This window comes from Lissotriton helveticus, chromosome 11 (assembly GCF_964261635.1).
Source record: "Lissotriton helveticus chromosome 11, aLisHel1.1, whole genome shotgun sequence".
Taxonomy (NCBI): Eukaryota; Metazoa; Chordata; class Amphibia; order Caudata; family Salamandridae; genus Lissotriton; species Lissotriton helveticus.
Genome location: NC_136072.1, coordinates 63,022,879 through 63,050,652, shown reverse-complemented (window position 1 = coordinate 63,050,652; position 27,774 = coordinate 63,022,879). Strand labels below are relative to the sequence as shown.

The 27,774-nt window shown below is 46.2% G+C and overlaps 1 protein-coding gene across 1 annotated transcript in view; it reads left to right on the top strand.

The window, feature by feature from the left end:
* The window catches only part of RNPEPL1 (arginyl aminopeptidase like 1), a 139,441-nt gene that overhangs the window by 102,979 nt on the left and 8,688 nt on the right, over positions 1–27,774 (top strand). Inside the window, exons 9-10 of the mRNA XM_078665847.1 lie at positions 19,265–19,492; positions 26,792–26,934. Of these exons, the coding sequence (XP_078521973.1) occupies positions 19,265–19,492; positions 26,792–26,934 (371 nt within the window). The remainder of the gene's footprint in view (positions 1–19,264; positions 19,493–26,791; positions 26,935–27,774) is intronic.

Sequence of the window (27,774 nt, the reverse complement as noted above, 5' to 3'; positions counted from 1 at the left end):
GTGGGTCAGGAAACTTATCCAGTTTGGTTATTGTTTGGAGCTCACATCCACTCCACCCAACATACCACCAAGACAACGCCCTATGTCCACAGAGCATTTGCACTTATTGCAGCAGGAGGTTCTTGTCATGCTGCAAAAAGGAGCAATCGAGCTCGTACCAGTGGAGGAAGAAGGCACAGGGGTTTATTCCCTGTACTTCTTAATCCCAAAAAAGGACGGGTCCCTCAGACCTATTCTGGATCTACGGCCCCTAAACCAGTACATTATTTCAGAACACTTCCACATGCTAACATTGCAGCAGGTTCTTCCATTGCTAAATCAGGGAGACTTCCTCGCAACCTTGGATCTCAAGGATGCTTACTTTCACATCCCACTCCATCCATCCCACAGGAAATACCTCAGGTTCACTATACAGAACAGGCATTACCAATTCAAGGTCCTTCCTTTCGGGGTGACCACAGCCCCCAGAGTGTTCACGAAATGTCTGGCGAAAGTGGCGGCGCACCTCAGGAGACAAAACGTCCATGTCTATCCTTATCTGGACGACTGGCTGGTTCAGGCAAAGTCAGCCCGGCAGTGCGCCGCCCACATGTCCCACACCATTCACCTTCTTCACAGTCTGGGTTTTTCACTGAACTATCCAAAGTCGCACCTTCAGCCGGCCCATGTGCGGCAGTATTTGGGCGCGACGATAGATACTCTAGCGGCCACGGCTCAGCCGACCTCAGTGAGGATCGACAACATCCAGTCGCTAATCCAGAAGTTCAGACCGCAACACTCCCTTCCAGCGAGAGTGTTCATGCAGTTGATAAGCATGATGGCCTCCTGCATCTTCATAGTCCAGCACGCGAGGCTACATATGCGTCCGCTCCAAGAATGCTTGGCTCATCAGTGGACTCGGGCTCAAGGACAGTTGAACCTAGTGTTGGTGACCGGTCGGGCATTCAACTCCCCGCATTGGTGGACTCCACACAACCTTTGCAAGGGCCGACCGTTCCAAGAGCCTGTGCCACAGATTACCCTGACGACGGACACATCTCTCCAGGGATGGGGAGCTTATGTGCTCCACTACACGGTGCAGGGACTATGGACGACGCAACAAAAGAGGATGCACATCAACTACCTAGAATTGATGGCAATCTTCTTGGCGCTCAAGTCCTTCAAAGTACATCTGTGCAACAAAGTCGTGTTGATCCGGACGGACAACATGACAGCCATGTACTACATCCAAAAACCGGGAGGTACACACTCTCCACAGTTGTCTCATCTGGCTCAGAGCATGTGGAAGTGGGCCATTCAGAGGAACATCTTCCTCATGGCGGAACACCTCCCGGGCAAGGACAATCAGATGGCGGATCTGCTCAGCAGGTACAGCCACCAGATGCACGAGTGGGAGTTACATCCATCAGTACTCCGCCCGTACTTCCAGCAGTGGGGTCATCCAGAGATAGACCTGTTTGCCACAAGGGAAAACGCCAAATGCCAAAGCTTTGCCGCCAGGTTCCCGCACCCACAGTCGCAGGGCAATGCGATATGGATGAACTGGTCAGGCAGATTTGCGTACGCTTTTCCCCCAGCACCTCTCATACCGCTGGTGGCAAGAAAGCTAAAGCAGCACTCGATGACACTCATCCTGGTTGCTCCGACATGGGCACGCCAACCATGGTACACCACGTTTCTAGAACTCTCCGTGGTACCGCATCAAAGACTGCACCTCACACCTAGGCTTTTGACGCAGAACCATGGCGACATTCAGCATCCAGATCCGCAACAGCTCAATCTGGCGATTTGGCTCCTGAGGTCTTAGAGTTTGGCTACCTTGACTTGCCTCCTGAATGCATGGACATCATCCGGGAGGCAAGGAAGCCCACTACCAGAGCTTGCTATGCAGCGAAATGGAAGCGGTTTGTCATTTACTGTACAGAACACAAGATCAACCCGCTGGATGCATCCATCCCTAACATCATCTGCTATTTGTTACATCTTTACAAATGCAATCTAGCATATGCTTCCATTCGGATACACTTATCCGCCATAGCGGCTTATCTCCAAAACAGGCAGCATCTCTCTGTTTTTAGGGTGCCTGCCATTAAAGCCTTCCTAGAAGGGCTAAAGCGGGTCATCCCTCCCAGGACCCCGCCAGCTCCTGTATGGAACCTCAATGTGGTCCTCACCAGGTTGATGGGCCCACCCTTTGAGCCTCTACATTCATGTGAGATTCAATTCTTAACGTGGAAAGTGGCTTTTCTCATTGCCATTACGTCTCTGCGACGTGTTAGTGAGCTGCAGGCGCTCACTGTACAAGAGCCATTTATTCAGATTCATTCCAACAGGGTGGTGCTGCGCACTAACCCCAAATTCCTTCCTAAGGTGGTTTCGCAGTTTCATGTCAATCAAACCATCGATCTGCCCGCATTCTTTCAGAACCCTGAGACAGTAGCAGAAAGAATGCTCCACACTCTTTTTTTTTTTTTTCATTGTTCTCAGCACAGCAAGCTAACAAACACATCTCAAGTAGCCTATACATCATGCAATAATAAAGTCCAAAAAAAATAAATAAATAAAAAAAAAGTCCAAAATCCAAAATAAGGTCCAAGTTATTCATATGTTAGCTTTCCAAAGAGACAACTTCATGACTCATAATAGTCTCTGAAGGAGCCCCAAATTTTAATGCCCAGTCTTTTTTTTTTCCTTGATCCTTTAATTGAGAATAAGCTCCACTCCAAATTATATAAGCTCAGCATTTTAGCACGCCATTGTAAAAAGTCTGGTGGTTTTTCCTGTAGCCATTCCCTAGCGATACAAAGGCGCGCCACTGTCATTGCGCAAAAAAAAAAATGCCGGTGTGGAAAAAGTGTATCCGAGTTGTTGTCTTCCTGTATTTTTTCCTAACAGCATCATTGCTGGAGAAATAGCAATCGTTGTTTTAATCACAGAAGAAATAAACTTTTCCAGATGCTCAATAAATCCCTTTAACGTAAGGCAGTCATAAAAAACATGTATCGCTCCAGCATCCTCCTCGTATTTATTTATTTATTTATTTATTTATGCAACTTTTAAAGCGCTACAATTACCCGAGGGTGTCTCGGCGCTAGGAGCTATATATGCTACCAGAATCCTGAGGACAAGTAAGTTCTAAGTCTAAAGGGCTGAGGGCTCATTGAGAGAATAACCACGTCTTAAGTTGCTTTCGAAAAGTGAGTAATGTAGGGCTAGATTTTATAATGAAAGGAAGGGAGTTCCATAATCTTGCTGCTGCAACAGTAAAGCGTCTGTCTCCCCAGTTTACCTTCCTTGTTCTGGGGGTTTGAAGCAGATAGGTCGTGTTAGAACGAAGCGTTCTGCGAGTTGGAAGGGGCTTTAAGGAATTTCTGAGAAATTTGGGTCCCATGTTGTGTAATGCCTTGTACACAATACACAAAGATTTAAACTTAGTGCGGCTTCTGACCGGAAGCCAGTGTAGTTGGACCAAATGTTTTGAAACAGAAGCGAATTTTGGAAGGCCTAGTAGAACTCTAGCAGAGGCGTTCTGGATCATTTGCAATTTGGAGATGACTTTTTCCTGCGCATTGAGGAAGAGGGCGTTACAATAATCAGTGCGAGAAAACACCAACGTTGAAATAAGAGTTTTGCCTGTTGTAGCAGGGAGGTATGGCAAAAGCTTCTTAATTTTCCGCAGGCTGTAAAATGACGACGAAACAACAGAATTCACATGGTGATGAAAAAGAAGTTTGTCGTCAAATGTAACTCCCAGATTCCTCACTTTGCCCACTGGTTCAGGTGGAGAGCCCATTTCTTCCGGCCACCACAAAGGGGACCAGGCAGGCTGGACTTTGCCGAACAACATCACTTCGGTCTTAGCAGAGTTAAGTTTTAAGCAGTTGGAAGCCATCCAACTGCTAATAGCTCGCATACCATCTTTAAAGTTGGCCGCTATCATCGGTCCGTTTTTGTGAATAGATAATACCAACTGAGTATCATCAGCGTATGTAGTCAGGCTGATGTTATGCGCTTTTATTACTCTCGCCAAGTCCGACACGTAAATGTTAAAGAGGGTCGGACTTAGCGAGGAGCCCTGAGGAACACCGCAAGGAAGTTTAAATGTTGGTGAGGTAAATGGACCCATCTTCACTGCCTGTTCGCGATCAGCCAGGAAGGAAGCTATAAGGTCCTTCGCCTTGTGTTTGATACCGATGGCCTCGACACGGCCGATCAAAGTAGAATGATCGACCGTGTCGAAAGCCGCTGATAGATCCAACAGTATCAAAATAGCCTGACCATCATTGTCCATAGTAGTTCTAATTTCATCAGCAGCCTTGATCAGGGCCGTTTCTGTCCCATGACCTTGTCGAAACCCAAACTGAGTGTCATCCAATAGGTCATTGGCTTGAATGTAGTCAGATAGTTGTTCATTCATGACAGATTCGAAGATCTTAGCTGGGAAAGGCAATGAAGCAATGGGACGATAGCTGGAAGACTCAGATGGATCCAGAGATGGCTTTTTAAGTAACGGTTTTATTATGGTATTTTTCCAAATATTAGGATATATGCCAGATGCGAACATAGTGTTACAGATGTAAGTCAGAGGTGAAACAATGGTGTCTGGAATGGAATGAAGTACAGAGGGATGGCAAGGGTCCAGAGGAGAACCTGATTTGGTGGACAGAATAAGTTTGTGAATTTGGTAAGAATGTACCTGGGTGAATTCCAAAAAATTTGCTGGGTTCAGCTCAGGTTGAGTGTTCATAGGTGACATAGTATTTGAATTGGGAGTGAAGTCCTTAAATATAGAAGTGACCTTATCTGAAAAATAATCAGCTAATTTGTTACATAAACTTTGTGAAGTTTCAGTAGGAGGGTGAGCTGGTTCTGCAAGGTGGTTCACTACATCGAAGAGCTTTTTCGTGCTGCATTTCGCCTGATCTATTTGGATGGTGTAATAGGTGTTTTTTTCCCTGGCTATTTTCTGCTTATAGTCAAGGAGTGCAGCTTTATAGATTGTTTTATCTGGTGTTTTATAATGTTTACGCCAGTTACGCTCTAGGTTGCGGCAATATTGACGTTGTAGCCTTAGTTGTTCTGTGAACCATGGAGCCGAAGGACTTTTTCTGTTACGTTTGAGGATTCTGGACGGTACTAGAGTTTGAAACGTCCTTTCCAGAATGGAAGTGTAGGTGACGGCTGCGATATTTGGGTCTGTTTCCCCCTCTGCGTGTACAAACGCATCGGTGAGAATCAGATCAAGATGGTTGTGATCCAAATTTCGCCAGTCTCTGGTAGTTGAAAGGGAGTTATGTGAAGCATTTTTACCTGGCTTTGGTTTGATTTTGATATCAAAAAGTATAACAGAGTGGTCAGACCAAATAAGAGGTAGTACTTTGTTGACGGTAATAAGAGGGTTATTGGAAAAAATACCGTCAAGCGTGTGTCCTGCCTTATGTGTAGGAGTCATTATCAGTTGTTCTAATTCTACGGCAGATAGGTCCACAATAAGCTGGGCTGTGTCTTTGTCCATCTGAGATTCTAAATGAAAATTAAAATCACCCAATATAGTGAAATATTTATGTTCGACAACTAGTTCACTTAATTGATGAAGTTGGGACAAAAAAGCGTTGCGAGAACCTGGGGGGCGGTAAAGTAGTGTGCCCGTGAATGATTCATTGGTATTGAGCAAGACAGTAAATACCAGGGCCTCACATGTCGCATGTTTAAGGTCAATAGCTTTTACTCTCAAAGTATTGCGATAAATTATTGCGATACCACCACCTTTTTTTGGTGCCTTGCGGTCTTGTCTATAGACGCAATAATCCTCTGGCATAGCGGCTTTAAAGTCTGGTCCTGAGGCTTCATCTCCCCAAGTTTCGGTCAGGAACAAAAGGTCGATAGCATGACTGGCAAGCAGTTCCAGTATTTCAATCTTGTGGCAAGGTAGTGAGCGCGCGTTCACTAGTGCTGCCTGTATTGGTTTGGGAAGTTTATGTGTATTTTGTATGATGTTTTTGCACAAAGAGCACATGAAAGGACCTCCAGTAGGATCCACATGGATACACACCGGTGGATCGTGTGTGTTATGGAAAGTGTTGTTCAATACATGTAAATCATATGAGGAATACACCAACCTTGGTGCTCTTGGTGAGGCAGGGGGGGTGGCCCTGGGCTCGGTCCAGGCTCGGACGGGCGCAGACGGGCTTGGCTTTGGCGCGGCTTCGGCGCGCGCCCGCTGCGCCAGCCCGCTGCGCCGTCTGGTTATGACACACATATTATAGTATGAGGAGGGTGGGAGTCCTGCGCGACTAGAGCGCTGACCCCGCTTGCTCCTAAGATGGCGCCCACCGCCGGCCGACGCCTAAAATGGTCTACGTCGGTGGTGGCAGGAAGATGGTACGTGAACGAGTGTCAGTGTGCCTAATTATTGTTCCCAGTTAATTCTAGTAAATAGCCCCCCAAAATACAATTTAAAAAAACGATCCAACAATTTTCCTGTCTGAAATTTAAAAACGATTATAAATGGCTAATTCGTTGTCCACAAGCACTGGTAATGCAGCGTTAGCTCGCAGCCCCTGCAGCTGTCACGGGGAGAGCTTCTAAGGCAGTGCGGCCTCTAAACCATGAATTTAAATATCGTCGGAGGGCGGGAGTCCTGCGCGACTAGAGCGCTGACCCCGCTGCTCCTAAGATGGCGCCCACCGCCGGCCGACGCCTAAAATGGTCTACGTCGGTGGTGGCAGGAAGATGGTACGTGAACGAGTGTCAGTGTGCCTAATTATTGCCTATTATTGTTCTCGTCACAGCGGAAGCATTTGCCCTGACTTCCCAGAATCCAATTCGCCATTCTCTTGGGCGTATAATATAAATCATATAGTGACTTAAAAAACTGAGCTTTCAAATTTGCCGCATGAGCCCTTCCTTAGATAAAATTAACAAATCCTCTATATTAATATCGGAATCACCTAACAACTCTCTCCATTTCAACTGCACTCTATCCATATCATCTTTTTTAGCAGAGATCAAGGATTGATAGATTACTCCAATTTTAGCTGTTCTACGTATTTCTTCAATAACTTGATGTTGATTTAAGCTTCCACCCCTTCGAGTTAAATAATCCCGTATTTGGAGGTATTTAAAAAAATACCATCTAGGCAGTGAATATTCATCCTTGAGCTCTTCAAAAGATTTACAATTCCCATTTATATTGACCATATGTCCTAGCGTCTTAATACCTTTTTGCTGCCACTTATTGGCCATAACATCAGAAAAAATACCTGGTAAAATCCTGTGTGCATTAAACGGAGTGTAATATGAAACTCTTGGTAATTCCATATTTTTCATATACCATTTCCAAACCTTGAAAGCCCCCATGATTACCTTGAACCTTGTTCGCTTGAAGTAGCTCCCATCAATTTCTTTTACAAAAATAAGTTTTGCATTAGGCCCCAACTGCATATCAAAAATATTTGGCATGTTGACATCATCCATTTCGTTAACTCCTGTTATTAAATTTTTCATTTTCAATAAAAAACAAGTAACATAATAAAGAAAGAAATCAGGTACCCCCATTCCTCCCCTTAAAGTTGGCAACGTCATATATTTCATTGCCCTTCTAGGTCTCTCCGGGCTCCATATAAATTTCCCGCATTTAGATTGCAAGTTCTGTATCTTATCCTTAGTAATTTCTAAAGGTATTGATCTAAACAAGTAAAGTACCTTTGGCAGTATATTCATTTTTATCACATTTGATCTTCCAATGATAGTTAAATAGAGCCTTTCCCATCTATCCAGCGATGCCGTGATTTTTAACATTAGAGTATTCCAATTAACTTGCACAATTTCCGCCATATTTGCCCTAATTAGAATTCCCAAATAGGTCACCTCTTTAACCACCCTACTATCAGCCCAAACAATTGTATCAGAGCAAAGAATTTGGGTTTTGGTCTCGTTCAATTTATAACCTGTTATCAGTCCAAATATGTATGCTAATCGTTCAATTTGTTTAATCGCTGTTGCAGGATTGGTTGTTACCACTGCTATGTCGTCGGCGTATGCAAACACCGAAAAATAAAGATTCTGGATTTTATAAGGGGTGATCAAAATATTCTGGTCTAATAACTCAATGAAAGGGTTTATGTAGAGAGCAAATAAAAGAGGAGAGCACGGGCAACCTTGTCGTGTGCCTCGTGTTATAATGACTGTTTTGGAGAGTTGGCCCATAACTGAAATCTTTGCTACTGGTTTTAAATACAAAGATTGTATTGCTCCAATGAATCCTCCCCCAAATCCCATTTTGCTCATTATTTGCCAAAGATACTCCCATTGCACACGATCAAACGCTTTTTCCGCGTCCAGCAGAATCAGCGCTAAATCATTCTTATATACTGAACCCGTATCAAAAAGAGATATAACTGTATTTACATGTTCTGTCGTCCCCCTTCTAGGGATAAATCCATGTTGATGTTGTGAAACTAAAGGGGTAATACAATCTGACAACCGGTTAGCTAAGATTTTAGAGTATATTTTATTGTCAGAATTTAACAACGAAATCGGTCTATATGACCCTACGGAATCTGGCGTTTTCCCTTTTTTACAAAAAACGGCAATAGTAGCTTCCGCCCATGTTCTCGGGGGATTCCCCACCTGAGCTTCCCTCACTGTTTTTAGAAGTTCTTTTTTTATGTCCTGGTAAAATTGTAAGTATATTTCGCTTGGTAATCTGTCGGGACCAGCGGCTTTACCCTTTGCTAAACTCTTAACAGCTCTATCCAACTCCTCCTCGGTAATTATATCCTCTAGGCCCAAAGAGGCGGAGGGGTCCACCTTTTTTAGGCCCTTTGCAAATAATATGTTCCAGTTTAATCCTGAACAAAATGATCCCTCATATAGCTCAGAATAAAATCGTTGGAAAATATTAAGTATCTCTTGTGGTGCCGATTGTATCGTGCCTTCAGAGTCTCTCATTTGAGCAATATTTCTGGCCGACTCTTTAATTCGTAATTGAATCGCCAGCCTTCGCCCGATTGTTTCACCATATTCATGTGCATCCATTTTTAAAGAGAGATACTTCCTAGCATTGTCCTGAGACCAGATACCAGCTATTTTCGCTTTATCCCTAGAATGCTCCACACTCTTGATGTCAAAAGAGCGTTGATGTACTACATTGATAGAACAAAAGATTTTAGAAAAACACAACAGCTCTTTGTTGCCTTCTCAGCCCAGCACAAAGGCAACCCCATTTCAAAAGCAGGGATAGCCAGGTGGATCGTTAAGTGTATTCATATTTGCTATCACAAGGCTAAGCGCACCTTAACGGTCCCACCCAGAGCCCACTCCACCCGCAAGTTGGGGGCCTCCATGGCGTTCCTGGGTAATATTCCTTTAGAAGATATTTGTAGAGAAGTCACATGGTCTACACCACATACATTTACAAAGCATTACTGCGTAGATGTACACTCCAAACAGCAGGCAGCTGTAGGACAGGCTGTTCTTAAAACACTATTTCAGACTTCTGCAGCTGGCACGGGCGGCCGCCGTTAATGGAGGGACTGCTAAGTATTCTATGCTATAGATATGAATTCAGCAGCCCACATGCCTCGAACTGAATATGCTACTTACCAGTATGCATCTGTTCTTGGCATGTAGGGCTGCTGACATTCATATCGCCTGCCCTCCTCCCCGGCGCCTGTAGCGGCTGCAGACTTTCTTGCATTTACTCTTAAGCATGGCCATCGCTTACACTATTACACTCCATCTTTGCCACAATGGCTAAAAACAATCTGAGGATGGAGTCGATGCCCATGCGCACTGTAGTCCAGGGGAGGAGCCACCTATCTCGTGATACTTCGAAGACGCTTCCAGGACAACAATGTGCAATCATCTGGACCCAACACTAGGCGGCGATCTATGCTATAGATATGAATGTCAGCAGCCCTACATGCCAAGAACAGATGCATACTGGTAAGTAGCATATTCAATTTCGGTGCTCAAGGGTAGCTTGACTCTCCTAGTGTCCAGATTCACAGTCGTTTTAGTCCTAACTAGTCAGGATTGTCCGTACTCACCTTTCTCTTGAACTGTACTGTCCATAGACGTTGTTGCGCATCTCGCGTGTGAGTTCACACTCTGCACTCGCGTCCCGTGGGCCTCCTATTACTTACCTAAAGTTAGGGTAGCGTGGTCCCAGCGATCCTACAGCCTCTGGACAGCTCCATTCCTTCTATCGATTTCCTTATACCATTTACTTAGTATATGGTTTGCCGTGCCCCTAGGGCACCATTGTAATTTTGTGCAACTTATCGTATTTTTCCTAAGAGATTGTCATGTGCTTAGCCCTCTGTTCTCATAAAGAGTTCAGAGGTGTTTGTTATTAATAAATATACTGTTTATTTTCATACCAACCTGTGTGGTGTTGTTTCATCTGGTATTCTAGGGGTTATATTGTGGTAAAACAGCTGGCTTCACATGCCAAAAGAGTTTAGCCTAAGACTGCTTTGTCCATGCTACCATTAGGATACCTGGTCTATAAGGTTGACTTACAACCAATCACCATAAGGGTTGTTTGGACTGATACAAGGTGATCACTAGAACTAGTGAGCATCATATATCAGGCCAACTTCTCACATTGGTGTGCAGCGGTTGGGATTTGAGCTTGCTGTTGTTTTTACCAAATATAATCTTGAAATATCATTTGAAAGATCACATAAGGTACCATAGGTACATATAACAAGCTTAGAAATACTCTGAGTGCTACTGAACCAGCTGTTGTAGTAGAAAGGGCCTAGCACACCCTGACTACAACTCTTAGCAAGGGATCAGTAGGAAAACCCATAGTGTAGGTAGGTGCATCACTTACACCTCACTAGAAAGCATGTCTACCCATGAAGAGACTTCAGAGACTCCCCTAGTGGTTAGTGACCCTCCACAGGTCCTTTCCAGATATGCAGCTCTCAGTTTCCAGGAGATGAGACAATTGTGTACCTCCAGGAAATTGAAACAGGGTTCTAACCCTACAATTCCTTTTCTGTTAGGTCTCTTAGAGACATATGATGCTAGAAGGGCTTCTAACCCAGGCCCCTCTAATCCAGATGGGAGCATGCCCCCCTTAGAAGGTAATCCTGACTCCAACCCCCCTGAAACAGAGAATGTAGATGAGGAGGAGGAGGAAGAGTCCTCTGGGGATGAGGCAGACAAAGATCCAGTAGTAGTCAGCAGACTCACCAGGGCCAATTTAAGCCTACCTGAAAGTGGTACTGGGGGAGCCCCAAGACTGCCCTCAAGCAGGCCTAACATTGGGAGTAGACTAGTTAGATCTCAGTCCAGATCTATTCACACCCATGTCTCTCAGGCATCTTCTCAGAGAGGGATGACATCCCCTCAGAGAAGAGAGCATGAAGCAAAGATGAGGGAAGTGAATCTGAGGATTGAAAGGGAAGAACTTGCCCTTGCCAAAGAGAAACTTGCCTTTGCCAGAGAGCAACAGTTGAGTGGGGTAGTCCCCACTGGTGGCAGCAATATCCCTAGGGATAAAGAAAGGGGTTTTGATACTAGAAACCCGAGTAAAATAGTGCCCTCCTATAAGACAGGAGATGATATCCACAAGTGGATAACTGCACTGGAGAGAGCCTGCAAAGTACAGCAGGTACCCCAGAGTCCGTGGGCAGCTATATTGTGGCTCTCCTTTGAAAGTAAAGGTAGAGATAAGCTCCTCACTGTTAGAGATGAGGATGCTAATGATCACCAAGTCTTGAAAACTGCACTGATTGATGGGTTTGGCTTAACAACTGAACAGTACAGGTTAATGTTCAGAGACACCCAGAAAAAACTCAGGCTCAAGATTGGACTGACTTTGTTGATTGTGCCACTAGGGCTTTGGAAGGCTGGTTACTGGGAAGTAAAGTTACTGATTACACAGGATTGTATAATCTAATTATGAGAGAGCAAATCTTAAATAATTGTCAGAACCAGTTGTTGCACCAGCACTTGATTGACTCAGATCTGACCTCTCCCCAAGAATTGGGAAAGAAGGCAGACAGATGGCTCAGAACAAGAGTCAAGCAGCAGAACCAGGGTGGTGGCCAGAAGAAAGCAGACCAGAAGGGTAATAATGAGAATAAGCAAAATGACCAGAAGTCTTCAACAGGGCCCCAACAATCTAAGGAGGGTGGGTCCCAGAATTCCCAAAAGAAGAAGAATGATGATCCTAAGAAACCATGGTGCCAATACTGTAAAAGTAAGACTCACTGGTTTAGTGAGTGCACCAAGAAAGGCCAAACTCCTACTACTACTGTCCCTAAGACACCTGCACCCCCTAGTACAGTTAGTAGTGGTAGTGTACCTCCCAAGGCTATAGTTGGGTTAACCCTGGGAACCGAGGTGGGTTCTGACTTAGTCAGGACACCTACTCGGGCAGTTCTTGTTTGTACTGGGGACATGGATATGGCCCCTACTGTAAGTCCTAGTACTCTGGGCAAATACAGGCAAACGCCTTTAATCAATGGAAAAATGGCTCAGGCCTACAGGGACACATGTGCCAGTGTCACTATGGTGACACCAACATTTGTGGACCCTGACCAGATCACGCTAGGTTCAGACTACCTAGTGACCAATGCTAGAAATGTCACTACCAATCACAGTATGGCAGTTGTTAATTTCTCCTGGGGAGGGGTAACTGGCCTCAAAAGGGTTGTAGTTAGTTCAGACCTCCCAGTGGATTGTCTTTTGGGCAATGATTTGGAATCCTCACTGTGGTCAGATGTGGAGTACAGGACTCATGTAGAAATGCTAGGTCTCTCCTCGCATGTCCTTGTTGTGACCAGGTCACAGGCCAAGAAATGCCCAGCTGAACAAGTGCTGGATCCTGGAAGAATGGACCAGACACTACCCAAGAGGAAGAGCAGTGGGGGTAAGGCTGAGCCTTCCCCCCTGCCTCAGGTTGAGGATCAGCTCTCTCAGGAGGCTGATCCAAAGACCCCATAAGGAACTGTCCTAGAAGAGCTTGAACCTGAACAGGTTGAGTTTCTTGGGACAGGGGGACCTTCCAGGGCAGACTTGAGACAGGCACAGTTAGACTGTTCCTCCCTTGAACCCCTCAGACAGCAGGCTGCAGGGAATGCTACAGGTGCCCATAAGTTATATTGGGATGAAGGACACCTATACTCTGAGGCAAGAGACCCCAAGCCTGGTGCTACCAGGAGGCTGGTCATCCCCTTGTCTCTTAGAGGTTTCCTTCTCACCTTAGCCCATGAGATTCCCCTTGCAGGTCACTTAGGCCAGAACCAGACTTGGGACAGGCTTGCCCCACACTTTCACTGGCCTCATATGTCTGAAGACACCAAAGAGTTTTGTCGCTCATGTGTCACCTCTCAAGCCAGTGGCAAATCAGGTGGCACAACAAAGGCCCCCCCTTATACCACTACCTGTGGTGGGGGTACCCTTTGAGGGAGTGGGGATAGACATTGTTGGACCAATGGACCCCCCAACAGCCTCTGGGCACAGATTTATACTGGTGGTAGTGGATCATGCCACCAGGTATCCAGAAGCTATTCCCCTTAGGACCACTACAGCTCCTGTTGTGGCAGGGCCTGCTTGGAGTTTTCTCCACAGTGGGGTTTCCTAAGGAGGTTGTCTCTGACAGAGGTGCAAACTTCATGTCCGGATACTTGACTGCAATGTGGAAGGAGTGTGGTGTAAACTACAAATTTACCACACCCTATCACCCACAGTGCAATGGGCTTGTTGAAAGATTCAACAAGACCCTCAAAGGGATGATAAAAGGGTTACCTGAAAAGCTTAGGTGAAGATGGGACATCCTTTTACCCTGCCTCCTGTTTGCTTACAGAGAGGTCCCACAGAAGGGGGTTGGCTACAGCCCTTTTGAGCTTCTGTTTGAGCATCCTGTAAGAGGACCCCTATGTCTTGTAAAGGAAGGATGGGAGTTACCTCTCAAAAAGCCTAAACTTGACATAGTGGACTATGTACTTGGTCTCTGCTCCAGGATGGCAGAGTACATGGAGAAGGCATCCAAAAACCTTGAGGCCAGCCAAGAACTTCAAAAAGCTTGGCATGACCAAAAGGCTGTCCTAACTGTGTACAATGCAGGACAGAAGGTGTGGGTGTTGGCGCTAGTGGCCCCAGCAGCTCTCCAAGACAGATGGTCTGGACCCCATACCATTATTGAGCAAAAGGGAGAGGTCGCCTACCTGGTGGACCTTGGAACTCCCAGGAGCCCCCACAGGGTGCTTCATGTTAACAGGCTCAAGGCATTTGTCGACAGGGAAAACATGGGCTTGCTCATGGCAACAGATGAGGGACAGGAGGAAGAGAGTGACCCTCTCCCAGACTTGCTCACTCAGAACCCTGATGATGGGTCAGTTGATGGTGTAGTCTTTTCTGACAGCCTCTCTGAGCATCAACAAGAGGATTGCAAACAAGTTCTTCAATCCTTTAGACAAATGTTCTCACTGACACCCAGTCAGACAAACTGGTGCACCCATGAGGTGGACACTGGTGACAGTCTGCCTGTCAAGAGTAAAATCTACAGGCAACCTGACCACGTCAGGGACTGCATAAAGAAAGAAGTCCAAAAGATGTTGGAATTGGGAGTCATTGAACCCTCAGAGAGCCCTTGGGCTAGTCCTGTAGTTCTAGTGCCAAAACCTCACACCCAGGATGGTAAGAGAGAGATGAGGTTTTGTGTAGCCTACAGGGGGGGTCTCAATGCTGTCACTAAGACAGATGCCCATCCAATACCTAGGGCAGATGAACTTAGACAAGTTGGCTTCTGCAACTTTCTTGAGTACATTTGACCTAACAGCTGGTTATTGGCAGATCAGGTTAGCTGAAGATGTCAAGGCCAAAACAGCATTTTCTACCCCAGGAGGTCATAACCAATTTGTGGTGATGCCCTTTGGTTTGAAAAATGCACCTGCCACTTTTCAAAGGTTGGTGAACCAAGTCCTCACTGGGTTGGATGACTTTTGTGCAGCATATCTAGATGATATTGCTGTCTTCAGCTCCACCTGGGAGAATTCTCTGATCCACCTGAGGAAAGTTTTGGAGGCCCTGCAAAAGGCAGGCCTCACTATCAAGGCCACCAAGTGCCAGATAGGGCAGAGTCAGGTTGTGTACCTGGGCCACCTTGTGGGTGGAGGCCAGGTTCAACCCTTGGAGAGCAAGATACAGGCCATAAAGGACTGGGCTCCTCCAACCACCCAGACACAGGTCAGAGCTTTCTTGGGCCTGTCTGGTTACTATAGGAAGTTTGCCAAAAATTATGGGTCCATTGTGACACCACTTAATGACTTGACAAGCAAGAAAATGCCAAAGAAAGTTCAGTGGACAGTTAGCTGTCAGAAGGCATTCGATGACCTGAAGCAGGCCATGTGTACTGCACCTATTCTCAAGAGTCCGGACTACTCCAACACCTTCATTGTCCAAACAGATGCATCTGAGTTGGGTGTGGGAGCTGTTCTATCTCAACTGAATATTGATGGTCATGACCAGCCCATTGCTTTTATAAGTAGAAGGCTGACCCCTAGAGAGAAATGTTGGTCAGCTATTGAGAGGGAGGCCTTTGCTGTGGTTTGGGCCCTGAAGAAGTTGAGGCCATACTTGTTTGGAACTCACTTCAAGATTCAGACCGACCATAAGCCCCTCTTATGGCTAAATCAGATGAAGGGTGAAAACCCCAAACTTCTTAGGTGGTCCATTTCCCTACAGGGGATGGACTTTACAGTGGAGCACAGACCAGGGACTGACCATGGCAATGCAGATGGTCTCTCAAGGTATTTCCACTTAGAACAGGAAGACTCACCTGGTCAAGGTTAGTTTAATGTCCCTAAGTTTGGGGGGGGGGTTATGTAGGAGAGTGGGGTCTGCAATCCTATGGTCACCCCAGATTTTTGCTTTTTGCTTCACTGGTTTACGACTTTCCCTGGCTGTGGGCCTGCTAATCAGACCCACAGCCTAGCTGTTCTCTCTCTAAATTAACATCCATGTACTTTAGGTGCATTTACCAATTGGTACTAGGCCACCTTATCAGTCCCTGTACAGTGTACCTTAGGTACCCAGGGCATAGGTGTACCCAGGGCATACCAGGGGCTGAAGCCTGTATTATGCCACCCCTGGCTGGCCATCTAAACAGACCCAACTGGCTGGTAAGACAGCTGGGGCAAGGTGGTGTTCTCACCCTTTGCTGTAGATATAGTTGCCTATATCTAACCCCAAAATAGACACATATATTCCTATCAGTCACTCCTATGGCAGGCCTTATCAATCCTGAAGGCAGAGTGCTTGGAATTATGTGAGATGGTGCTCGGGCATGAGCTGAGCCTGTCTGCAGCTTGCGGAACCAAGTCCTTATAGCTGTTCCATGATAACGCTATACCATATACTCTTAAGTGCATTATAATCCTCGCGGTTAAATGCTAACTTTGGTATAGCATTATCAAAACATGTCGAGTAAGGTGTCATACGAATTGGAATACTACCCTCTCGCCAATTCTGGCGACGGGGGTAGCATTCCACCCTTCTCCAGGGATACGATATGTATGTAACTGTAAACCCCGGTTAAAGTTAACTCGAGCCTTGGCATCACAAAATGGATGCTGCCACCACAGACACAAGTCTGACCTCCTGCTGCTTGGGGTCCTTCCAGCGAGGGAGGCTTGGACAAAGGGTTTCCTGCCTTGGGAGGTGCTAGCACCACCCCAGACAGGATTTTGTGTATTGGGTAGGATAGGCCTGAAAGGAATGAGACATGCCTGGGGCACACAAGGTGTCCTGTGCATACACCGGTTCAAACCAGTTGCTGGGGCATCCCTGCCCCAGCTCTGGCGCCAAACCAGACAAAGGATAGGGGGTGTAACCACCCCCCTTCCTGGTCCCACCCAGGGGAGGGACCTAGTCACCAGTACAGCCCCCTTTAGCAGGATAATGGTAGGAGCTGGTCCCATTACAAATTAGATTAATCCTGAACTACTCTACAAGAAGAAACTCTGGACTTCAACGTTCTGCTCCACAGAAGACTGAAGAAATCTCCCTTGTGGGCAAGGAGTGTCCACCCTGCAACTGCAGGCACCATCAAGCGTCCAGCGGCTTCCCTTTGTCGTCTTCCCTTGAGGATCCAAACTTCAGAGCCCGATGAGACCCGGATTCCCAGACCTCTCCGACCTCAACTCACATCTGCAGCAAAGCTGAGACCCGTGGGTGCGACGAGACACGTGGGACCGGCCATCTTGAAAGAAACTGCACTTCGCTTCCAGCACGACTCCCGAGGTAAACTCGACCAAGTGCTTTGGGGATTGAGAAGCCCCAGCCCCGAGCAGCCCCTGCACCGAAGATCAGCCCTCCAGCTTCCACGAGATCGGCGTGGGTCCCTTCTGCTTGTTTGCTGCTCGACGCGTGGTCTGCTCACTTGCCGGCTGGCTAGTGACCTCCTAGACGACGAACTTTGAAAACTACACTGCTGGTCTGGTTGCTCCAGACTGGCCCTTGCTCCCTTCCAAAAGAGGAGCACCCTGGACCTTCCTGGTCCACTCTAGACGCCGTTTCCACTCACCGCGTGGGTTGCCTTTGCCAAGGCCTGTTGATTCCAAATCCGGATCCGACACCGCCGACAGCGAGAGCCTGCGTGGGACAGCTCATGCCTTCATCCTGGTCGTCGAAGACACCTCCTGGTCCACGTGGCTGCAGAGACAAGCGTCCACTCTTCACCTGATCGGGACGACGACATCTGGTTCCTTCCTGGTTCCACTCCAGTCACTGGCTAAGTGACTTTGAACATTGTCCCCTCTGCTTTCAGGTCTTCAGCATCTCTGATCCACCCTTGGATCACACCGGACATCTTACCTCCTGGTCGCCTGCAGCATCTTTTCTTCCAGGCTCCATAGACTTCAACGCAGAAACCCGACACGACTTCGCACCTATGCACCCGCAGCCCGTGGGTGAGGAAACAAGAGCATTTCGGTGCTCAAGGGTAGCTTGACTCTCCTAGTGTCCAGATTCACAGTCGTTTTAGTCCGAACTAGTCAGGATTGTCCGTCCTCACCTTTCTCTTGAACTGTACTGTCCATAGACGTTGTTACGCATCTCTCGTGTGAGTTCACACTCTGCACACGCGTCCCGTGGGCCTCCTATTACTTACCTAAAGTTAGGGTAGCGTGGTCCCAGCGATCCTACAGCCCCTGGACAGCTCCATTCCTTCTATCGATTTCCTTATACCATTTACTTAGTAGATGGTTTGCCGTGCCCCTAGGGCACCATTGTAATTTTGTGCAACTTATCGTATTTTTCCTAAGAGATTGTCATGTGCTTAGCCCTCTGATCTCATAAAGAGTTCAGAGGTGTTTGTTATTAATAAATATACTGTTTATTTTCATAACAACCTGTGTGGTGTCCTTTCATCTGGTATTCAAGAGGTTATATTGTGGTAAAACAGCTGGCTTCACATGCCAATAGAGTTTAGCCTAAGACTGCTTTTGTCCATGCTACCACTAGGATAGCTGGTCTATAAGGTTGACTTACAACCAATCACCATAAGGGTTGTTTGGACTGATACAAGGTGATCACTAGAACTAGTGAGCGTCATATATCAGGCCAACTTCTCACAAACATCTACCAAGCTCTTGCTTCTTTTGTGATGCAATTTATCTGAGGTCACTCAAAACCCATTTTCGAGGCCTGTGCGGCTGTAGATACACATGCTGTGCAAGCTCCTGTCACCTAGTGTTGGGCCTGAAAGTGTTCAAGTTGTTTTTCTTTAAAGAAGTTTTTCGATTCATGAGGTGCTTTGACTGCTCTTGGTGGTGATGTGCATGGTCATGGACTCCATTGTTAGCTTGTGTGCTTTCTGCTGTTGTATCAAGGTACGCATTGGTGAAAGTGATGTCTGGTCCTTCCGTTGTCATTTCATTTCAAGCACACTATGTATGGAAGTGGCAAAAGGGGCTGTGTGACATGTAACAAGAGGCAAACTGTTGATTCTTAGTAACATTTGGCAACATGGTCTTACCACATATGAATGCAGAGTACAGTGTGATCTGGAGGCTCCTTGGGAAGTATTTAGTGTTCTTCTTTATCTACAAGTTTCTGATGCTTTCATATGCTTATCTTGATTTTTGCTTGGCATGGAGGCCCTTCAATACCTGAACCTCCCGACCCATTATCATAGTACCTAATAGCTTAATGCAGTGAGCCCTCTGCTTACATCTAGTAAATCAATCTTTTGCTGCGTGACTGAAGCTCTCCTTGACCCACTGTCCTCTGCTTGTTCCAGGCCTGGAGTTTGAGCGTTGGTTGAATGGCACAGGACCACCTCTAGTGGAGCCGGACCTATCTCAGGGATGCAACCTCACCAAACCTGTGGAGACCCTGAGCATGCTCTGGACCGCGGAGTCGCTTGACTGCAGCGATGCTGCCCCCAGTATGGACATCACCAAATGGCAAACCTTTCAGACTGTGCTCTTCCTGGACCGCCTGCTGGACAGGTCACCACTGTCACATGGTAAGGGAAGTGCAGCCGCAAACAGTATGCAGTTTGTGCACACCTCAAAATCCACAAGAACGGTAACCATTCTGGAGCTAGCAGTAAAAAACTTCCTGTTAGGGGATTAAGCTGAGCTTTTTACACACACACACACACACACACACACACTCATTAAAATCACTCGCCACTGGTGACTTACAGCTCGGACACCTGCGTACAGAAGCACCTTTCCCTACACTTCACAGCAGAAAAATAATAGTTTACCCTATTCTTGGTCAGTAGTTTACACTGTATACACCTTTCGTTCTTACTGTCTCCGCTAATGCAACTTAAAACCTATTGTAAAATAGTTATTTTTGGTAAGCTGCTTCACTTGTGTGATAAATACTGGACTGAGATCATGTAAACTTCAAAACAATTAGGTGGATATAATTTCGAGTCAGTCCCAGCAAGGTGACCTGAAAGTTAAATGTTCTGCAGCCCTGGACTAAATTCTTCAGGCCTGATTACACTTTGGGCAGTTAATTCCGTCCCATGTGTAAACCTCTGTTAATGCACGGGACAGATTTCGGAGTTTGGTTTTATTTAGCACATCTGATGCGTTAAATAACTCAACATTCGTTAAATTTGGTCCGGTCAAACCCGCCACAATGTAACGGGAAAAACATAAGATATTTACTGTATCCTTTGGATTTTGGTATGTTAGAAACCATTATCCGCATGCTATTCCTCACAAATTCATAGTAGCTGATATTTATTGCACCCTATAAATAAACTAAAATAGTTTACCCCTCGGTATCATTATGTTCGAGGCATATGGGCTGCAGATGGTACATTTATGAATAGATCGCCATCTGGTGTTGGGCTCGGATGATTGCACATGTTTTTCTTCTGGAGAAGTCTTTGTCGTCATCGATGACTCCTCCTCTGGGTGTTAGTGCGCATGGGCATCGGCTCCATCCTTAGATTGTTTTTTTCCGCCATCGGGTTCGGATGAGGATCGAAGCGCTCCGGATCGACTTCGATAAAGAAAGTTATATTCGACGCGTAACCCTTTCCAATTCGACGGTATTGTTATCGAACGCGACTACACTTCCATCTCGACGCGTTTCGAAGAAAGACGACTACGAGAAGACCAGCTCGACGTAGTCCAGCCCGGAGTCCATGGAAAGGACTAAATTCAAAAAATGTCCAACGTGTGGTGCTAAGTTCCCACACAAGGACCTACACGAGGTGTGCAACCTCTGCTTGTCCCCTGAACACGAATCCAGGGACTGTGAGGCCTGTGCAGCATTTTCCTCAAAATCGACGATTAGAAACTGTCGAGCCCGAAGACACGAGGTATCGAGAATGCAGTCACAAGCAATCCCGGAGCTGTTCGAGGACCAGCACCCAGAAGAGGAGAAGAAGAGGGCGACGAGGCGGGGTCAGAAGCGGACGAGTCCGACGTCGAGGAAATCGACGTCCAACAAACCGTGAGTGACGACGTCCCTTTACCAAAGAACAGACCCCGCACGGTGTCGACCCCGCCCTCGAGCCCGGTCAGACAACCGAAAAACGTTTCCGACGCCCCGCCGAAACACTCGGTCTCCCATCATGGTAGTTCCGATAAACGACCCACCCCGACATCGACACCGAAGCTCCATATCAAGGAAAGCTCGAAGTCGAAACAGTCCATGTCGACACCGAAACATGCTTCGACGTCGAAAACAACCTCGACACCGAAGACACCCTCGATACCGAAGACATCGGATCCGAATAAAATCTCGGTGCCGAAAATGCAAATGGACAGTCAGAAGAAAAAACACCTGTCGGACCCGAAAACTGTGGTACCGACACAGGAATATAAAACCGATCCTAAACAAAAGACTGTTTATTGATCCACAAACTGGCAAGTTAGTCACAGAACTACCTAAAAAGAGGAAAAATGAACAATTGGACGACAAAACTCCTCCGAAGAAGAGAACAATGGGGACAAATACAACTCCTCCCCCTTCCCCACATTCTAGAGACACACCCTCTTCTCCTACTCCTCACAATAGGCCAACTATTCCTCCCACACGACCATCTACACCTACAACAGACGTAGAAAGTGACACAGGGGAGGGAGAACATCCTGGGGATGATGAAGACACAATCCCAGAGGAGGCAGACCCATGGGAACAGTACAATGTTGGGTCAGATAACGATAACGACCCTGAATTGTATCCGTCAAAACCTTCACCTCCTGATGATAATACTGGTTTTGCGCAACTCATTAATAGAGCAGCAAAATACCACAAGGTAGAACTACATGCAGAACCTCAAATAGAGGATTTCCTATTAGAAACACTACCTGCTGCACAAAGAACATCAGGAACACTACCAATGCTTAAGGGCCTTCTCAATCACACATCAGAGATATTCAAAGACCCGGTGAGGGCTAGGGTACTGAACCCAAGAATTGATAAGAAATATAGGGCAGCTCCAAAAGACCCAATATTCATCAAAGGACAAATTCCTCTAGACTCACTAGTGGTCACAAACGCTCGTAAGAGAGCAAACTCTTTATCTACAGGAGAAGCTCCACCTCCTGACAAAGAGTCTAAGCTAATAGATGCCTCTGGCAAGAGAGTAGCATCTCAAGCGGCAAACAGCTGGCGCATAGCTAATACACAAGCACTACTTGCAAGGTATGACAGAGCGCATTATGATGAGTTAGAAAAACTCATCACACATCTCCCTAAAGAACATCAAAAGAGGGCAGATCAACTCATACAGGAAGGGAAGTTAATTACTAACACTTCAATCAAGTGCGCCCCTAGACGCGGCAGACACTGCAGCAAGATCCATAAACACAAGCATCATGTTAAGGAGACATGCATGGCTCAGGGTTTCAGGGTTCAAACAAGAGGTGCAAACTTCATTACTGAACCAACCTTTTGATGAGAAAACACTTTTCGGCACAGGGACAGATGAGGCCTTAGAAAAGATGAAAAAGGATACGGAAACGGCTAAATCAATGGGAGCATTGCAACAGCCGACCCAAAGAGGTTCCTTTCGTAGGTCCACCGATAGAGGAGGATCCAAAAATACAGGTACAAGCCAGCAACAAACCTCTTTTACACCGACATCACCCAGAGGTAATTCTAGAGGTAGTTACAGAGGTAACAACAACAAGGGTAGAGGTCGCGGAAACAACAACAACCGCAACTCTCCAACCCCAAAGCAGTGACTTCATACAGCTCCCCCCAGACCATATAACACCGGTCGGGGGACGCCTATCACAGTTCCTACCTGTCTGGGAAAACATCACATCAGACAGGTGGGTGAGACATATTATCCAACATGGTTATTGCCTGGAACTCACATCTACCCCACCAAACATCCCCCCCAAACAGCGTCCAATGAAACAAGATCACTTAACACTGTTAAAACAAGAAGTACTATCTCTGCTACAAAAGCATGCCATAGAGAAGGTTCCAAAGCAACAACAAGGAACAGGAGTATACTCCCTATACTTCCTAATTCCCAACAAGGACGGGTCTCTAAGGCCAATACTAGACCTAAGACCTCTCAACGCATACATAAATTCGGAACATTTCCACATGGTCACGCTCCAACAAGTACTTCCTTTACTGAAGAAAGGGGACTTTCTTTCTACACTGGATCTAAAAGACGCTTACTTTCATATCCCGATTCACAAAGCCCACAGGAAATATCTAAGGTTTGTGGTAGAAGGACAACATTATCAGTTCAAAGTCCTTCCGTTTGGTGTCACGACGGCACCAAGGGTGTTCACAAAATGCCTAGCAGTGGTTGCAGCCCACCTAAGAAGACAACAAATACATGTCTTCCCATACTTGGACGACTGGCTAATAAAGGCCAAGTCGCAAGAAGAATGTCTTCAGAACACACAGAAGACAATTCACATGCTGCACCAACTAGGGTTCACTGTGAACTACACAAAGTCACACCTGCAACCAAGCAAGGTTCAACAATATTTAGGGGTTACTATAGACACAGAAAAAGCCAAAGTATACCCCAATCCAGTCAGGATCCAGACAATGCTTACAATCATTCAAAGATTTCAGCCACAACACTCACTAACAGCAAGAGTGTTCATGCAGCTATTAGGGATGATGTCATCCTGCATACTGCTAATACCATATGCCAAATTACAAATGCGTCCGCTACAAGAATGTTTAGCGACACAGTGGAATCAGGCTGAAGGACAGATTACAGATCTGGTGTTGGTAGACGACCGCACACACCGCTCTCTGAAGTGGTGGAACACAACAAACATTGCCAAGGGGCGGTCGTTCCTAGAACCAATTCCACAGGTGACAATAACAGCGGACGCATCGCTCACGGGATGGGGAGCGCATATGGAGAAATATACAGTACAAGGAAGATGGAGTGTGCAGGAAAGAAGGCTGCACATCAATCATCTAGAACTACTAGCAGTGTTTCTAGCATTGAAAGCCTTTCAAATGCATGTTACCAACAAAGCAGTCCTGATCGGAACAGACAACATGACAGCAATGTATTATATTCAAAAACAGGGGGGGACGCACTCTCTCCAACTATCCAGACTAGCGCAGGAAATTTGGAGATGGGCCATTCCTCAAAACATCTATCTGTTAGCAGAACACCTACCAGGAGTTCAAAACCAGATAGCAGACATCTTAAGCAGACAGTCGGAACAAATACACGAATGGGAACTGCACCAACAAATACTGCAACCATTCTTCCAAAGATGGGGACAACCAGAGATAGACCTCTTTGCCACTCATCAGAACGCAAAATGCCAAAGCTTCGGGTCCAGGTACCCACACCACCTGTCGCAGGGCAATGCGTTATGGATAAATTGGTCCAACAAATTTGCATACGCTTTTCCCCCTCGCCCACTAATCCCATTAGTGGTCAGAAAGCTGCAACAACACTCAATGACCATGATACTAGTAGCACCCACGTGGGCACGACAACCGTGGTTCACCACGCTCTTGCAACTCTCACAAGTGCCACACCAAAAGCTAAGAATTCTACCCATGCACCTTACACAGAACCATGGAGAAATAATGCACCCAGATCCCACACAACTGAACCTAGCGATCTGGCTCCTGAAATCCTAGAATTTGGTTACTTAGATCTACCCCCAAATTGCATGGAGATAATTAAGCAAGCGCGACGTCCCACCACCAGAGCATGCTACGCAGCTAAGTGGAAGAGGTTTGCTATATACTGTACCACTAATAATATCAACCCTCTGGACGTATCAACAAAGGAGATTATTTGCTACTTACTACACTTACAGCAATGTAATCTCGCGTATACATCTATCAGAGTACATCTAGCAGCTATAGCAGCGTACCTACAAAACAGGCAGCACATATCCCTGTTTAGAGTGCCAGCGATAAAAGCCTTCATGGAAGGCCTTAAAAGAGTCATTCCACCAAGATTACCACCTTCACCGGTCTGGAACCTCAACGTAGTACTCACCAGACTAATGGGACCACCTTTCGAACCTATGCATAGGTGTGAAATACAATTCCTTACATGGAAGGTGGCCTTTCTTATAGCCATTACCTCACTCAGGAGATTAAGTGATTTACAGGCACTGACAATACAAGAACCATTCCTACAATTACATCAGAATAAAGTGGTTCTTAGAACAAACCCAAAGTTCTTGCCTAAAGTAATTTCAGCATTTCACATCAATCAACCGGTGGAACTACCAGTCTTTTTCCCAAAGCCACAGACGGTAGCAGAAAGGGCCCTACATACACTAGATGTCAAAAGGGCCATTTTGTACTACATAGAAAGGACACAAAATTTCAGGAAAACTAAACAACTATTTGTAGCATTTTCCCCAACATATAAGGGCAATCCTATCTCTAAAGCAGGCATCGCTAGATGGATTATAAGATGTATACAAATATGTTACATAAAAGCAAAGAGAACATTAACTGTTCCTCCTAGAGCTCATTCTACACGTAAGCTAGGAGCATCTATGGCATTCTTAGGAAACATTCCCCTAGATGACATATGTAGAGCAGCAACTTGGTCTACACCACATACCTTTACAAAGCACTACTGTGTTGATGTGCAGGCTACACAACAAGCCAGAGTGGGCCAAGCTGTATTAAAAACTCTATTTCAAACAGTTGTGACAGACACGGGTGACCACCGCTAGGGAGGTAACTGCTGTATAATCTATTCATAAATGTACCATCTGCAGCCCATATGCCTCGAACGGAATATGCTACTTACCAGTATGCATCTGTTCTTGGCATAGAGGGCTGCAGAGTGGTACATGCCCTCCCTGCCTCCCCGGAAACCTGTGTCTGTCCCAACATTATCTTATTTAGATACACTTACATGGGCATATCTTTATGTATTCTACTACACTACTCCATCTAACCCTACTATGGCAAAACAATCTAAGGATGGAGCCGATGCCCATGCGCACTAGCACCCAGAGGAGGAGTCATCGATGACGACAAAGACTTCTCCAGAAGAAAAACAAGTGCAATCATCCGAGCCCAACACCAGATGGCGATCTATTCATAAATGTACCACTCTGCAGCCCTCTATGCCAAGAACAGATGCATACTGGTAAGTAGCATATTCCTTATCAAGGCTTGATAAGGGGCTGCTTGGCTGTCATGGACTGCTGTCTGCACAGGGGACTCCACCCCCCACTGACCATTGCACAGGGAGGCGTCCGTCCACAGAGGCCACTAGGAAGGGGCCGTGGACCTTCATACCATGCTATTTAGCTCTCTTTGCAACCCGCTGTGCGGGGCACGTCACGGATCCATAAGGGGTGCTTGGTCTGCACCCATCAGTGAAAGGAAGAGGCAGAGCCTGTTTGTTGGTGTGTTTGTGTATGGGTTTACTTCAGTTCAAATGCCACTCAGACAGTCAGGGCAGATGTGCCAAAGATATGGTCCTTCCATTGAATTAATGCACATTAGTGGTAGTGTGTGGATGACTTCACAGTTTAGGAGGGCTTCAGATGCAGTTCTCCAAATTTTTGTTAAGAGGAATAGTCGCTTTATATTTACACAGCTAGTGAGAGGAGACAGTCTCAGGTACATGCTTCGCAAATTCCCCCAACTCAGAATTAAGTATGTGCATGATAAATATTTGTTGCGAAATTGCTGACTATCATTTGAACTTTGTAACTTATCACAATAGAGATGTGTAATCTGCCACAACCATAATAGCTGCCTTCCTCCAACTTCCTCACATCCCATAGCTGCTTGTCCTCCACTGTAACCTTGACAACTCCTGCACTCTTCATCTCACTTGCATATTTGTCCTGTTCTACAGAGGTCATGATGAAACTTTCACAGTGTTATTCGTGCCTGCTGGACTCTATGAATGCTGAAATCCGTATCCGCTGGTTACAGATTGTTGTCCGCAACAACTATTATCCAGATCTTTACAAGGTTCGGCGCTTTCTGGAGAGCCAGGTGAGTGATGTTTATGGGCTGGGTAAGCTGGAGAGGTTTCAGGTATCAATGGAACTGTGCAGGCCGTGAGCTAGTGCATTGGAGCCTGATGGGTCTAGTTGAGTATTTGGGCTTGTCAGCTAGTGTTGATATTCGTATGAGCAGTCCTGCTACTGTTTAGGCCTGTAAGGGTTATGTGCAGGACAATCATAAGTTTAACTGTTGTTGAAACTGGGGGCAATTACACTGCTTTAACATTAAGTTAAACAAAGACTCAAATGTTCTTAGCATGTGTTGCTGTAGACACACGCTCTGCATACTCCTGCCATCTAGAGTTGAGCTCTGAAGTTTCTTCGAATAATTCTTTCTAGTCACTAGTTGGAGTGACTCCTCCCTCAGTTGGGAATGCATATGTGGATCGACTCTATTGTTAGATTGTTTTTACTACCATCGGGTCCAGACGTGAATAGATGGAGCTTTGTGTTCAGCACAGCCAGCGCAGTTCTTTAGGTCCTCTCTTTGCATCACTTTGACCCCCAGTAGCATCAGAGAACACTTTGACGATCAATCCAGTTTCATTGCAAATCACTGTACTAGACGTCTAAAGCCTTCGGTGCCCACAAGTTAGGACCTTGGGCCCTCTTTGGGGCTTTTGGCCCCTTCCCACTAACTTCCTCGACAAAGCTGTGCCCTGAGTGATGGAAAGGATGCCTCTTCAATATTGTCCACAGTGCCACTACAAATTCCCTTGGACTGATCACCACCAAGTCTACAACCTCTGTCTCTGCCTGGAGCACAACACCGCGTGTTTAACCTGCCTTATCTTTGGGCCTAAAAAGACCCATCAGCATCAACCGGAGC